Source organism: Melozone crissalis, unplaced genomic scaffold (assembly GCF_028551555.1).
Source record: "Melozone crissalis strain CALT ecotype California unplaced genomic scaffold, PUWL_Pcris_2 ptg000042l_1, whole genome shotgun sequence".
NCBI lineage: Eukaryota > Metazoa > Chordata > Aves > Passeriformes > Passerellidae > Melozone > Melozone crissalis.
This window is the reverse complement of record NW_026535820.1, coordinates 12,338,766-12,352,206: the sequence shown is the minus strand read 5'-3', so window position 1 is coordinate 12,352,206 and position 13,441 is coordinate 12,338,766. Positions and strand designations below refer to the sequence as shown.

The 13,441-nt window shown below is 38.7% G+C and overlaps 1 protein-coding gene across 1 annotated transcript in view; it reads right to left on the bottom strand.

Annotated features, from left to right (window-relative positions):
* PRKDC (protein kinase, DNA-activated, catalytic subunit) overlaps window positions 1–13,441 on the bottom strand; it is an 83,117-nt gene that overhangs the window by 15,088 nt on the left and 54,588 nt on the right. Inside the window, exons 63-73 of the mRNA XM_054284638.1 lie at window positions 10,111–10,319; window positions 9,526–9,664; window positions 8,892–9,080; window positions 8,148–8,372; window positions 7,449–7,557; window positions 6,640–6,751; window positions 4,927–5,116; window positions 3,659–3,833; window positions 3,382–3,572; window positions 716–896; window positions 46–206 (exon numbers count right to left, since the gene is read on the bottom strand). Of these exons, the coding sequence (XP_054140613.1) occupies window positions 46–206; window positions 716–896; window positions 3,382–3,572; window positions 3,659–3,833; window positions 4,927–5,116; window positions 6,640–6,751; window positions 7,449–7,557; window positions 8,148–8,372; window positions 8,892–9,080; window positions 9,526–9,664; window positions 10,111–10,319 (1,881 nt within the window). The remainder of the gene's footprint in view (window positions 1–45; window positions 207–715; window positions 897–3,381; window positions 3,573–3,658; window positions 3,834–4,926; window positions 5,117–6,639; window positions 6,752–7,448; window positions 7,558–8,147; window positions 8,373–8,891; window positions 9,081–9,525; window positions 9,665–10,110; window positions 10,320–13,441) is intronic.

Here is a 13,441-nt window from a genome sequence, read left to right as displayed (position 1 = left end):
TCATTTACAGCAACATTTGCTGGCAGAAAAATTGAAGCAACTAACCTCTCGTGTCACTAGACCCAATGTCTCTGCTGGATATCTTTCAATTATTTGGAGCAGTCTAGGAAATCTCAGCCTGGCTTCTCTGGAATTCAGTTTTAAAGCTTTTATCATTTTCTCCACCACAATAGCTGGGAACTGCTGCAGATCCACAGTGTTAATTTCTGCCAAGAGACATTAAACAAGAATTATCAGAAACACCATCACTTGTTCCATGTCTTTGATCATCTGAAACATTCATCTTTACAATTCGGTATTTTTTTATCAAGTGTATTTTGTATTTTTACTTTGTTCTCCTTCCCATCTGTTTGAACTGCACACATCTGCAACACATGTACTTGGGGACTGTAAGGATTAGCTTTATCAGGAAGCTGCATCACTGCTGGTATCTTGCCTGCTTTAAAGACAAGGCTGCTGTGGTCTGGGAAGGAACAAGGGAAGCATCTGCTGGATATATTCATCACAAGTAAGAGTGAGACTACAAGTGAGCCACTAGTACCAAAGCTACAGGAACAGAGGAGGTGAAAAAAGGCATACAAATGATGCTGAACTGGAGGTCAAACTGCTCCACTGAACTTCAAGCTGTGCTGCTCACAGAGACCTCCTGGGTACAGGAAAAGCTGATGGACCACAGACAAATACCCCTCACAAGCTTAGGAGGAATCTGACTCACCAAGCAAGCCTTCCTCTTCCCTGCGCAGATACTGGTCACAGAAGCTGATCAAAGTCAGATATGCATCCACAACTCCCACCATGTCCACGTGGTCCACAGAGGAGGACTGCACCTCCTCTTCAGACCTCCTCACAGCACTGCTGAAGCACTGAAAAGCCTTCTTGTTCAGACCTGCCAGCACCTGAAATCCAACCATAAGAGGAAAAAAACACACATTAGTGCTAAAGCAGCATTGAACAATCCTTTCTGAAACTGGAGCTTTGTTGCAAGTCTTGAGTGGATAAAACTTTAACTGTTTTAAGATGTTCTGAGCAGCTGATATAAAGGAAAAAAATTGGGATGTTATTTTTAGCAGTGATTTCCAGAACTTTAGTTTCCACAATTTTCAATGGGAATACATAAACTTAGATTAGTCTTTGGATATGTTAAGTACAATTTTTGTCACTGCAGAAAAGTTAACATTACTGGAACTTTTGGAAGCAGTTAACAGAAAATATAATAAAACTTTCAGGGTTTTTTCCCATTAAGACATATCTACAACATCTGCACTACAGTTACACTTGGAATTTGTGTTAAAAAAGCATGCATCAAACTATTTTGAATCTGATGCCTTTTTCTCTATTATAAATATAGTAATACTCATAATACATTTCCAATGCAGCTCATGCAATGGGTGACTTGACAGGATTCTTTACAGATCACAGAAGCATGAAAATTGAAAGAGACCTTCAAGATCATCTGTCCAACTGGGAACTCAGCACCACCACAATTACCCCTACATCATACCTAAAAGTGCCACATCCAGATGCCTCACTTCCAGAGATGCTGACTCCACCACCGACCTGGACAACTTACTCCAATACCTCACCACTTTTTCATTAAAAACTAAAATAAAAAATTCTAATATCTAATCTGAACCTAACTGGCACAACTTAAGGCCATTTTATCTCACCCTCTCACTTGGGACATGGCAGAAGAGACCAACTCTCACCTCACTACAATCTCCTTTCAGGTGGTTGAAGAGAGCAATGAGGTCTTCCCTGAGCCTCCTCCTCTCCAGGCTAGAAAGTCCCAGTTCCCTCAGCTGGTCCTTACAGGACCTGTGCTCCAGGCCCTTCCCCAGCTCTGCTGCCCTTCTCTGGACATGCTCCAGCCCCTCAATGTTTTTCTTGTAGTGAGGGGCCCAGAACTGAACACAGGATTCAAGGTGCAGCCTCACCACTACCAAGCACAGCAGGACAATCCCTTCCCTGGCCCTTCTGGCCACATTAAATGCTGTAACTGAAATTAAAAAGTCAGGTAGGTGGAAGGAGACTACCAGGGTCACAGTGCTGCTTAAGAGTAAGCTAAAATAAGGCTAAGCTTCTTCATCTTTTAGAAATCCCTGGTATGACAATCTTACTCATCTGACACAGAAGAACTTTTGTCCTCATCCTTTAGATTGCCTAAAGAAGAACGCTCTTAAGAATTAGCTAATAAACGAAACTCAAGCTTTTGCTTACATTTCTATACACCTGAAAATTTAAAACCTTTTTTCACAGGAATTTCTTCTTGATCTGCTTTACATTTAACAATGATAAAACACAAATTAAAAACTTTTTTTTTTTTTGTTTTACAGTAATATTGTTCCTATTTCCTGAAGTGATCCTGCAAGAAAGAGGGAGAGGGACTTTTTACAAGAGCATGTAGCGACACGTAGAACAAGGAGCAATTGATTCAAACTGAAAGAGAGTAGGTTTAGATTGGATATTAGGAGGAAGCAATTTGCTGTGAGGGTGGTGAGCTGCTGGAACAGGTTGCCCAGAGAAGTTGTGAATACCCCATCTCTGGATGTGTTCAAGGCCAGGCTGGATGGAGCTCTGAGCAACCTGGTCTAGTGAAAGGTGTCCCTGCCAATGGCAAGGGGGTCAGAACTAGATGAAACTAGATGATCTTTAAGGTCCCTTTCAACACAAACCATTCTATGATTCCATATGTAAGTGTCTTCATGGTGGCTTTAGAAATTAGTAGATATAAGCCAGCAGTGGTACTTCAAATTCAATCCATTTGACAGACAAGAAGTCAATGCCACAGCATGTAGGGCAACTGACACCAAATATAATTTTAGTTGCAGCACAGTCTAGTACTGTATTCTTCAAATGCACATCTACCCAGAATAGGCAAAGACAACATGCATGCGCTCTGCCTTAAAAAAATTCCACTTTTTTCTTCCATTAAAATTACCTAGATAAAATAAGTGTATCAGTATTATAAACATCTCTTTATCAAAGAGAACAGTGTGGGGGGCATGAAGCAGGTCACAAATGCCCAGCTGAAATCAAAGCATTCTTTGAGGATCCCAAGCCGTGTCTCACCACTGTGCAGGCAGATGCTGTGACTGTGTCTTCCCCCTCCATTCAAAATCCAGGTACAGAGAAACACAATAACATTCTCCTATTTAGAAAGGTTAGAGTGATGCCAAACTCCAGGAGAGCAAAACGTGGAAGAAACAGCAACCACAGTCTTGTTTTTTGCTTTTTTCCCCCCCTTTCTCTACCTGGTGTTGCTGGACAAATCACTGCTAATAGCAGATGGGTTTCACATGCTCTGTATCTATCCATACTGAAGTAGTAATTCATAGTAATAATGACATTGAAATTACTAAAGGATCTTCCCCTGTCATTTACCTTTTTAGGGTTCTCAAGGCTTTCTCCTGATATTAGTGATATCTTCCCAGCCTTCTCTTTCTCAATTTGCTCAAGACACCTTGGATCCTGACTAAGAGCATTGGCCATGATGTGATACGTTGTACCCAGAAGAAGATTCTGGTTTTGGAAGGCTGTTATGTTCTTGCTGAGATAGTCAGATTTGGTATCTTCTGTTGGAATTCAAGAATAAAAGTTGATAACTGGACAACAAAGCAACTTTGTGAAATAAACAAGGTGAAGAAGCAAAGGCTGTTACCAAGCAGGGAGATGGTTTTCAGCACTGAGAGCAGGCGCTCAGGACAGCTCAGGCTGCGGCTGCTGCTGTGAGTGAAGCGGCAATAGGCGAAGTTCCACCTCAGCAGCCACTCCTCCCTCCACCTGGCTTCCTTGCGCAAGTCTTTCAGGAGCTTCTTGGCCACTGCAAAGCTGTTCTGTAGGCACATAAAGAGAATTTTCAGACCATATATCTGAAGAGGCACTAAAACCTGCCCACAACCAAATGAGGGATGAGAAGATTTAAGTAGCACAAGTAAAGTTGCAGTAAGGCAAAGAGATGCTCACTGCTTGCAGGGTCTCATATTCAGAACCACATTTCTGCTAATGGAGAAGTCTGAATAGCAAAAGAGAAGAACAGAGGTTTAAACAACTGAGAAAATCACTCCAGCTGCAAGAAACATTCAACTGCTCTACAATACAAACACATATGGGAAACACAACTTGATTTAAGATAGCATTAAGAAAATCACTTATGTTTGTGTTTTGATCAGAAGTTTCACAGAAGTAACATAAAAGGAAATTTTATTTTTCACTTACTCCTTCAAGAGTGTATAGTCAACAAACCAATAATGTTATATTTGCTTATCAGATTGCTTAAAATAAACTCTTGTAAATGACTGCAGATTTCTGCAGCATCTCAGAAGATGGGAGACCTTGACTTAATTATTCATCTTGTCTCAAGTTTCAAACACCAAAGGCCCATCATCAAAAACACTGTTTCAGTCATTTCAACAGCCAGATTCAACCAAAAATTTCTAAGTCACTTAACTTTAGTTCCTTAGTTAACTAACATCAGTAATGAAAACTGTGAAAAAGAAGAAATCCAGCATTGCTGATTGAAGCAAATTATACTAATTCAATCAGAATTCGTTTTCTTGTACAGAAGAATTATTTGTGAATAAGAAGCATAATGCTTGATTGCAAGCATCCCTTCTTTTAAAGACTGAAACATTTCAGATACTTTATCTGCCCTTTAGAGTGTCCAAAACCATCTGTGGATCAAAGGGGACTTCAGGCATATTTCCAGTAATGACAAATTATGATCAGCTTTTTAATTAACATTTATCCTTTTGTTTTCTTTCATTGTGGAAATGACTTTCTTGAGCTTTCAAAATGTCCTGGACTGCAGGGTCAAAAAGGGACAAGGTTTGCCCTGGCAAAAGGATACCAAAGACCACCTAAAAGGTTTTTCCAGCTTTTTCTTTGTATTTTCTCAGCAAATTGGAAACTATCAGACAGCATATTCACCTGTTTCCTGGCACTTTCTATCATCTTCATTTTCATATTGAATTTGCAGCTTTTAATCATTGAGTGAATGTTTTCACCCTGTTGATCCACTTCCATTTGGTCACCAGCACTGTACTCTCCATCCACCTCCATACTGTCATTGGCCTGATCTGAGGGAAGTTTCTCCTGCAGTTTGTCAAGAAAGAAACACCTGCACAACAACAAAAGGGTTATAGATCACTCTGGTATAAATTCAAGGAAATGAATGTTCCAAAGTGTTGATCTGCCTAACAGCAAACAAAGCTAATAAAAAATGTCAAGCTACAGCTAACACCTTTAGCAGGGCTAAACAGAGGCCTCAGAGACTGGACTGGACACTCCCCACAGGGATCAGGTTGACCCTGAGAGCATTCAGGATCTTGTACTGGCAAGATTAGTGTTAGAAAATGTCCACTATAGAGTGGGATTTTTTTGTTAGTCAGTTCCTTTGTGCAAGCTACAGTCCCAAATAAACAAAGGGGTCTCAATTATTTAGTGTGAGTGCCAGGCTGTATTTTATGTCAACCTGCTATTCAAATGTTTATCACATCAACACATGCCAACACTGAAATCTGTGTTGCAGAACAGATCAGCAACAACACTCACTTTTTGAAAACGAATTGCCATGCTGAATCCTGTTACTCCACAACTAGTCCTATCTAATTCAACAGCACATCTCATTAGTAGACTGTTACTCAAAGCAGAGGACAGCATTACACTCTGAAGTGGCACTTGGCACATCCTTTGTTACTAATTTAAGGTGAGACCAAGGTTTTCAAAAAGCACATAAAGTGTTTAAAACCCTGACAACCCTTCAAGTCATAAATGTTTCGAGACTTTTTTCAAAAGTAAGCCATGCCAGGTATTCTGCCTAATACTGAACTCCAAAAAGCTGTTCTGTAGCCATGCTTTCCTACAAGAGATAACAAAATAAATCACACAGCACAGTATGTGTGATACAGCTTCACAGCAGAGCTACTGAAGAAGTTATCACACAGGAAAGAAGGACTAATCTAGACTTTCACTGGAAGAATAAATTGGGACGAAGACAGACGCTATGGCAAGGACAGAAAACTTTCAAATTTCAAAAAGCATTCCAGTTTCTTCAGAGCTAATCCAAAGGAGTCTCCAGAGAGCCTTTGTTCTTTCTAGCAACATCTGCACAACAGAAGTCTCCAATTAAAGCAGTGGTCATTAACTTTCCCATAAACAGGTGAGGCACTGAGAGTGACAGGGCTGGGCTTGTTTTGTATGCTCCCTAATTTTGGAACTGCCCAAGTATTTTTATTCATAACTGACTGGCCTTTTGGGTGGTGTTGCATTGAGCTAAATGCAGCTAATCTACTCAGTTGTAAAAGTGAATATGTTTAAGGGCTGCTGAAATGGACCAGCTTACACAGTGTATATAGTCAATGATGCAAGAAAATGACTAAACTAACATCTATGTTTCCCTATCAAAATAAAATGTATTCTCTGGCCATTGCTCAATCTCCTTTCGCTCCTCTCCACAAGTTAGTCACACAAACTCCCCAGTTATATTGAGAAAACTACTACCACAGTTAAAAAAGAAAGGAAAAACAAAGCAATACATTGGATCAAACCCCTCCCACAGAAAAACAAGCAGCATTAGAAAAAGTACTTCCTGGAACTAAACAGGCAGACAGAACCTAAGCTAACCCAAGAATGCAATTTTACCGGTTTGTAATGATATCATCCCAGATGTTCATAGGATCCATTTTAGCATCTGGATATCTGCTTGTCCAAGTTCTGAGAAGTCTCTTAAGGGAAGCCTCTGAAGCTAAGTTACCTAGAAATCAATTGAGAACATTTTAAATGCATCTGAAGCCAAACACCATGAAAACAGGCTAAACAAAATATAGTCTAACATTCAAACCAGAAAACTGCAATTAAGCAACCCACTTGCATTTCTGGGCTTGCACTGAAAATGCTACTTAGTGATCATCATATCACTTTTGTTTATTGCTGAAGCACAGGGGGTTCTGTAAGGACATCTGTGTCAACTGCTACTGGAGGTCACCACCAGGTAGTTTCCTTTCCATAGATGAACATGCTGGAGCATAGTGGCACTGTTAACTAAATTTAATATCTAATTTGGTTTATGCACATAAATGTGTACTTCAGGGCTATGTCAAGAGGTGCAACTTCTATACCACACCCATTTTTTCATCTCTGCTAACTGCTATTTACTACCAAAAGTCACTCCAATAAAAAAGCTTAGCTTAAAACTTTAACTGACACTTTCAAAAGAGATGCTTAACTCTTATAATGAGAGTTATGCTAATTAAACTTTGCAACAGAACACAAAGTTATGTTCAATCCTATCTTACAAAACTGTAATAGGTCTTACTGTCAAAAAGACAGTAAGAAGTAATTCCAGACTTATGCTTCTTCAAACAGCAGTCCAGAAATTCAAAGTTCAGGAAATCACAATTACTGAATACAAAAGGAAAATTGCTTGAGGAAAAAAACCAAAAAAACTTTACTTCTTTTGGTCATAAAATTGATGAAATCCTGTATTTCTGTCAAAGCTTGTACAGACTGCAGTTTGGTCATTCGACTTTGATATAACAAGGAATCAATGCTGGAGTAGCTCTGAAAAGACAGGGAGACAATCAAAGACAGGATTTAAAGCATAGTTCTTTTCAGTGCTCTACAAACTATTGATCTGATGCTTTTGTATGTTATGCATTAGAACCCAACCTCTTACACGTAATTTAATAGCTGATAATCAGAGAGCAACTCTGCTTTGGACAAGCACAGAGGCATATTCTAGCTGCAATTCCTATCCTAGGTTTGAGCAAAGACCTACAGTCTAATCAAAACTCAGTAATGGATAGAATTTGTAACTTCCCAATGCAACACTCTTTGCAAACTCTCCTCTGGGAGCAGAATGCCCCTGAAAAGATGAACAAAACAAAATTTTTATTGTCTGCACAAGCAATTACTCTGAAAACTGTATAAAAGATAAAATCAGCAAAACAAACTAAAACAGGACAATGCACTCCACTGGCTCGCTCACCTTTTATCATTGTAAGCAGCGAATTTAAAAGAAGTTTTGTCACCTGACATGGAAGGCAGAGTGTTCCTCTTGAGAGCATTATCTAGCAGCAGTAATGGCAACAGCAGTTTCATTGTTCCAGTTTACACAAAAAAGCCATACCAGAGATGGAAGACATTATTACCTGCATGAAGATCTGCATGCCATTGCTAATGTAATATTTGGCTCTGTCAAAATCATCTTGCAGGATGTACAGGAGACTGAGTTCTTGGCTGTAGTGCATTTCTATAATGGCTTTCTTCTGTTCTGTCTTCATTGCCTCATCAATAAAGGTTAGCAAAGTCTGGTCATTCTCTCCACTGAGCAGTAACTTCAACTTACTGCGTATTATATAGGGCAGATACGTCTCCTACAAAGTGAGAACACAGTCTTTATTTCTTGGAATGGAATAACAGATGATTAATTTTTTTTGTTATCAGTGGCAAATCAAATAAATAGAAAAATTTTGAATTTTTTAAAAGATATTTTCGCTTTTGACAAATTCCTATTTGCTAACAAATCAAAGCAGCCTTTTCCTATAGCTCAAGAAGTTGTTAGTAAACTTCACCAGTTTCAAAATCCATGCTTTGGTAACTCTTAAAATAGGAAAAAATATAAGTGAGAAAAGTAACAAAAAAGACTTGCAAAAGGAAGGAGTCAATAAAGCTAGTCCTGTGGGATCTGCCACAGACTTGAGGTAAAAATTAAACATCAAAATGAACAAGCAGAAGTAATTGTTTCAGTTTTTAAAATATATTGGACTCTCCACTAATTTCCATAATAAAATAACCCAAATAATGTAATTGATTTTCACCCATAATCTCAATATTGTAGGACATCCCTGCAGAGATAAAAATGGTGCAGTACCAATGAAATAATTTCTAAAAACCTGAAAAAATGGATCATTCCATGTTTTGCTTAGGTCTGGAGGTTTTCCACTATCAATATTAACAGTAGCACAATACTCCAGAGACTTCCACATTGTGAGGTGGTCATAGCATTCCAGAGATGCAAGTTCCCAGAAGTCCTTCTCTGCTTCTGTTGGCTCTCCATCTTGCCAGTCTTCTTGGGAGAGTGCCTAGGAAATGAATTTGAAGAGAGAATAGTGCCAGATTCCAGCCAAGAACCTGTTTCAATTCTAAGTCATGAGCAACTTAACTGTAATTAATTCTCATTAAAATATCTATCCATTTAGCAGATTGTGACAGCAACATTAAATGCAGAAAATTCAAGCTTGGCAGTGTTTATAAATTAATATAAATTTAACATAAATTAATTTCAGGTAGCTAACTTCAGAAAACCTACATTTTCAAAGAGTGAACATTTTAAAAGAAGGTTAGAGATCTGTCTTTATTTTTACCCACTGCAACTCATGCCATGAACACATGCAATTTGCTCTCTCAGGGTTGCAGTGTACCCATGTGTTTTTATTTCTCTGCCCAGATAATTGCACTTTTTTCTAATTTGATTAGTTTTAAGTAATGAGAGAATTACAAAACAAAAATACCATGTTGTAATTTTACCTTATCATAATATTGAGCTGCTTCAGCATAATCATTCCTTGCTTCTGCCAACAAAGCTTTCTGTGTAATTTCCTTAGTCCCAATCTTACCACTGAAAATGCCTCGGAGGGCATCATAATCCCCAAGGGATCTGTAGAGCCTGGTAAAGTTGAAAAGAGAAATCTTTTAAATAGCTCAGCAGATGTATATCAATGCAAGCAGAGGCTATCTAAAAAAAATAATAAATTTAATAAGCAGTAATACTACCAGCTTGAAATAGTAAATTTTTAGTAAGTATTTTCTATGTATGATCAGAAATACATACTTAACTACATAAAGTTCATCGTGTAGGGTAATAGCTGAACTATGGAAACTGCTGCAGTTGAAAAGCTGTGAACAAGATGTTTTTCAGCAGCATCTGACAGCATCAGAAGAGTGCACAGTTTTAAAGTCTAATTGCTCTCACTGACAGTATTAACTGAAAAAAAATTAAAGCATATCTAATTCTAAAAGATAGACTAAAAAAGAAATCCCACAAGCCATAAAAGCAGAGTTCTTCACAGGGCAAACCTAAGTGGGAGTAAATTGTCTCAAACAAGAATTTACTTGGCAAGTTCAATCCATCGGATCACATCTGGGGGCAGCTCTGTCCTGCCACGCATCCTTTTGGACGGGGGCTCCTCTGCAGGGGCCAGAGCCATCAGGGCACGCTCCAGCAGCAGGATGCCCATGGGCTGCTGCAGACTCGCAAGGCAGCTCGTGCTCACATTGGCTGAGTCCAGTTCCAGTAGCTCTCTGTGCTGGTAACTCATTTCCTGTAAAATAAAACAACAGGTATGTACTTGGTATAAAACTATACGAATTTGGTATCCTTTTTCTTATAGAGTAAGCTGTAAAATGGAAATAAGCCATTAGGCCTCCAGAAGTTCCCAAGCCAGGGAAAACTGGAATCTTTTCCTTCTGTGCTGTTGCTCTTTGGACAGAGAACAGTACAGAGTAACCCCATATACTTTGGCTCTAAGATATGGGACAGCTCTCTGGACAGAATCACAAGGAAAGTGGGGGAGAGGTAGATGGACACATTGACAGGCTGAACTTTTCCTTCTGTCTGTTGGCAGGATATTGCCTGCTACACAGCAGCTGTGCTTCACTTTGCCTGTTCAGTGGTGCATTCCTGCATAAGCCAAAGGCACAATTTACAGATTTACCAAGAAGTCTTCTCTGAGCTGGAGACTTTCTATCCACACACTCAGCCAGTTTGAGCACATCACAGCTTCCTGTTAGACTCCTAGTACTGCACTCATCTACCCCTACCTGATTTAAAGACATGACAATATTTCTTTTTAGCATATTTAACATTAGTCCAAATACAAAATAATCTCTTCTTCAGGGATAAACATTCTTGTCTACTTGAAGTTTTTTTTTGGGTTTTTTTTTTTTTTTTTGGTTTTTTTTTTTTGGTTTTTTTTTTTAATACTTAAATCACTATTTTAAATACAGGTAAATAAATCAAGAAGAAAAAAATTCACAACATGGAAGAGGTGCAGTATAGCTTTCATTACAAGAAGCAGCACCACTTAATTAATTTAACCATTTAATTTAATAAAAATTAAAATCAGATTCTTGCAACACAGCATGTTCAAGGATACCATGTGAAAAGAAACCACTGTTTTGAAAATTGCAACAGGAGACTGAGAACAACCAAGTTACACTTCTTTGATAAATGACAACCACCACAAAAATTACAGAAGAGGCATCTGGCATAAACAAACTCATGACACAGCTTGTAGAGTTGGGACTCAAAAAACCCACAGCCTCTTGTAGCTCCCCAAGTTACAGACCAGTCAGATCCCAATGCAGGGTTAGCATATATATTTCAACTACTATTAAGGCAATTTCAATTAGCTGCACACATGCCCCTTGACTGCCAGCTTTTAGGGGTTACATCAGGGACACAGTGATGACTGCACAAAAATCTAAAACCTTAAGAACAACTTTGGTAAGGTAAGACCAAAAGCCCTTTCTCATACCACAGGAAAAATGGTAAGAACTGTGCAAATGTAAGAGTATGTGCCAAGAATGAATATCCTCCCAAACTTACCATTTACAGACATCATCCCACATCAAAGGAGGTATCTGTTCATTTAGTGCATTTTGGTGACTATTTGATCACTTATCTTCTCAAAGCAGAGGAAATGTCCCCTGCTCCATATGCAATGAGCACTGTCTACCTGCATCATATGTTCAAAGATTAGGGAGAATGGCATCCAAGCTGGCCTGGCAGCTAAAACATTTCTAAGGCAATTATATTCAGAGGCCAAGAATCTCTTTGGAGACTATGTTGTCATGGAGTTAACTCTTTTAGTATTTCAGTTGGTCCTTAATCTGCCCTGAAAGTGAATCCCAGAGCTTCATAGTCAATTTTAACTTTATATGTCTAGACAAAATCAGCTCTTTTAACCCACCAAGCTACTCTCCTGATGGGACATGAACCTGTAGAAGATTAAGAAATCAAACAACCAGAAGGAAAGAGCAGTAAAGCAGGAAGCCTTTCTGAAACCAGCTAGTATTTATTATGGTCTTGGTATACAGGAAAGAAAAGCTGTACTTCCAAATGGCCAAGCCACTAGGATCCACATGTGTGAGTCAAAAATGAAAGCCCTGACACTGCTGTGCTCTTGCTCACACTCTCCCAGGCTGCTCTCTTGATCAATGTGAACTCAGTTCCCTACTAGGAAAAAACTTCCTCTCAGTGCTTGCAGGCTGTTTGGACTTCATGATATTGTACTTTTGTTACTGATGAGGATGGCAAGGAGATGCTCTTATTGCTCTTACAAAGTTTGTATTTTTGATGAACTTGAATTTAACTACTTCTTGAGTCTCCATTTTATGTCTATTCAGAAAAAAAAAAAGTAACCTAATGCAACAGTGTTATTAGCAGGGTCTAGACAGCATAATTCAACACAAATAAATATCATCAAGACGGAACCAACAAATGCAATGTCAAGAGGGAATATTAACAGATAGCTATTGTGAGATGCTGGCTCAAAAAATACCAAGACAGCCCAGAAAAATCCCCATAGTATTTGATCTTTTACGCAGCTGCACAGAAAAAAAGTAAACAAGAAATTACATTTTTTCAGATGTGTAATTACAAGTACTAAGAAGCAAGGTTTCTCTCTGTTTACAAAGCTAGTTCAAACTAGATGGTTCTCTTGTATTTGGAAGGATACCTACTGTCACAAAGTATTTAAATTTCCATAACAAAAAAGAAGCCATCAGCTGCCACTGAAAAAGAGATTCCTTTGAGAGCCAGGAATCACAACATCAATACAGTTGATAAGAATCATTAAATACGGTGACCGTGGGTATTTAACAGGTGCTGGGACAAGGTTTTTTTATCTCTCTGAAAACTGGGTTAAAATTCACAATCTATTCCAGGTCAGTATAGTCTCATAAGAGAAAGGCTCGTGTTTCCTCTCCACTGAAACAACTGTGGTGCACCCACTCATCCTCTGGTGAGCCCTTCCTTCATTACTGAAAATCCCCAGACAACTACTTCAGGGGACTAATTTGAAAAAAAAAAACAAGAGAGACTGACAACAAATGGTCTGACAGCTACTGATATCCCCAAGACATCAAAGAATTCCTCAGTAAGCACTTCCCAGAAACAGGAAGATAAGCACAACACCCACAGAACCCTTTCAATTGTTCTCAATTCCCACTTCAATTGAAATAGCTTTCATTTGTAATCAAACCTCCTCTTGTTACTGATGCAATTAGAACATTAAAAGGTGACTCAAACTCTAGAGATCAGAAATGTAGAAACCTTGAAAAATCAGTTCATAGGTATGAGCTACCTTGTTCACCTTAAGTGTCACTTGAAATACCCATTTGGTTAACAATTCTCCTTCCATCTCTGTCTAAACTTCAGTGA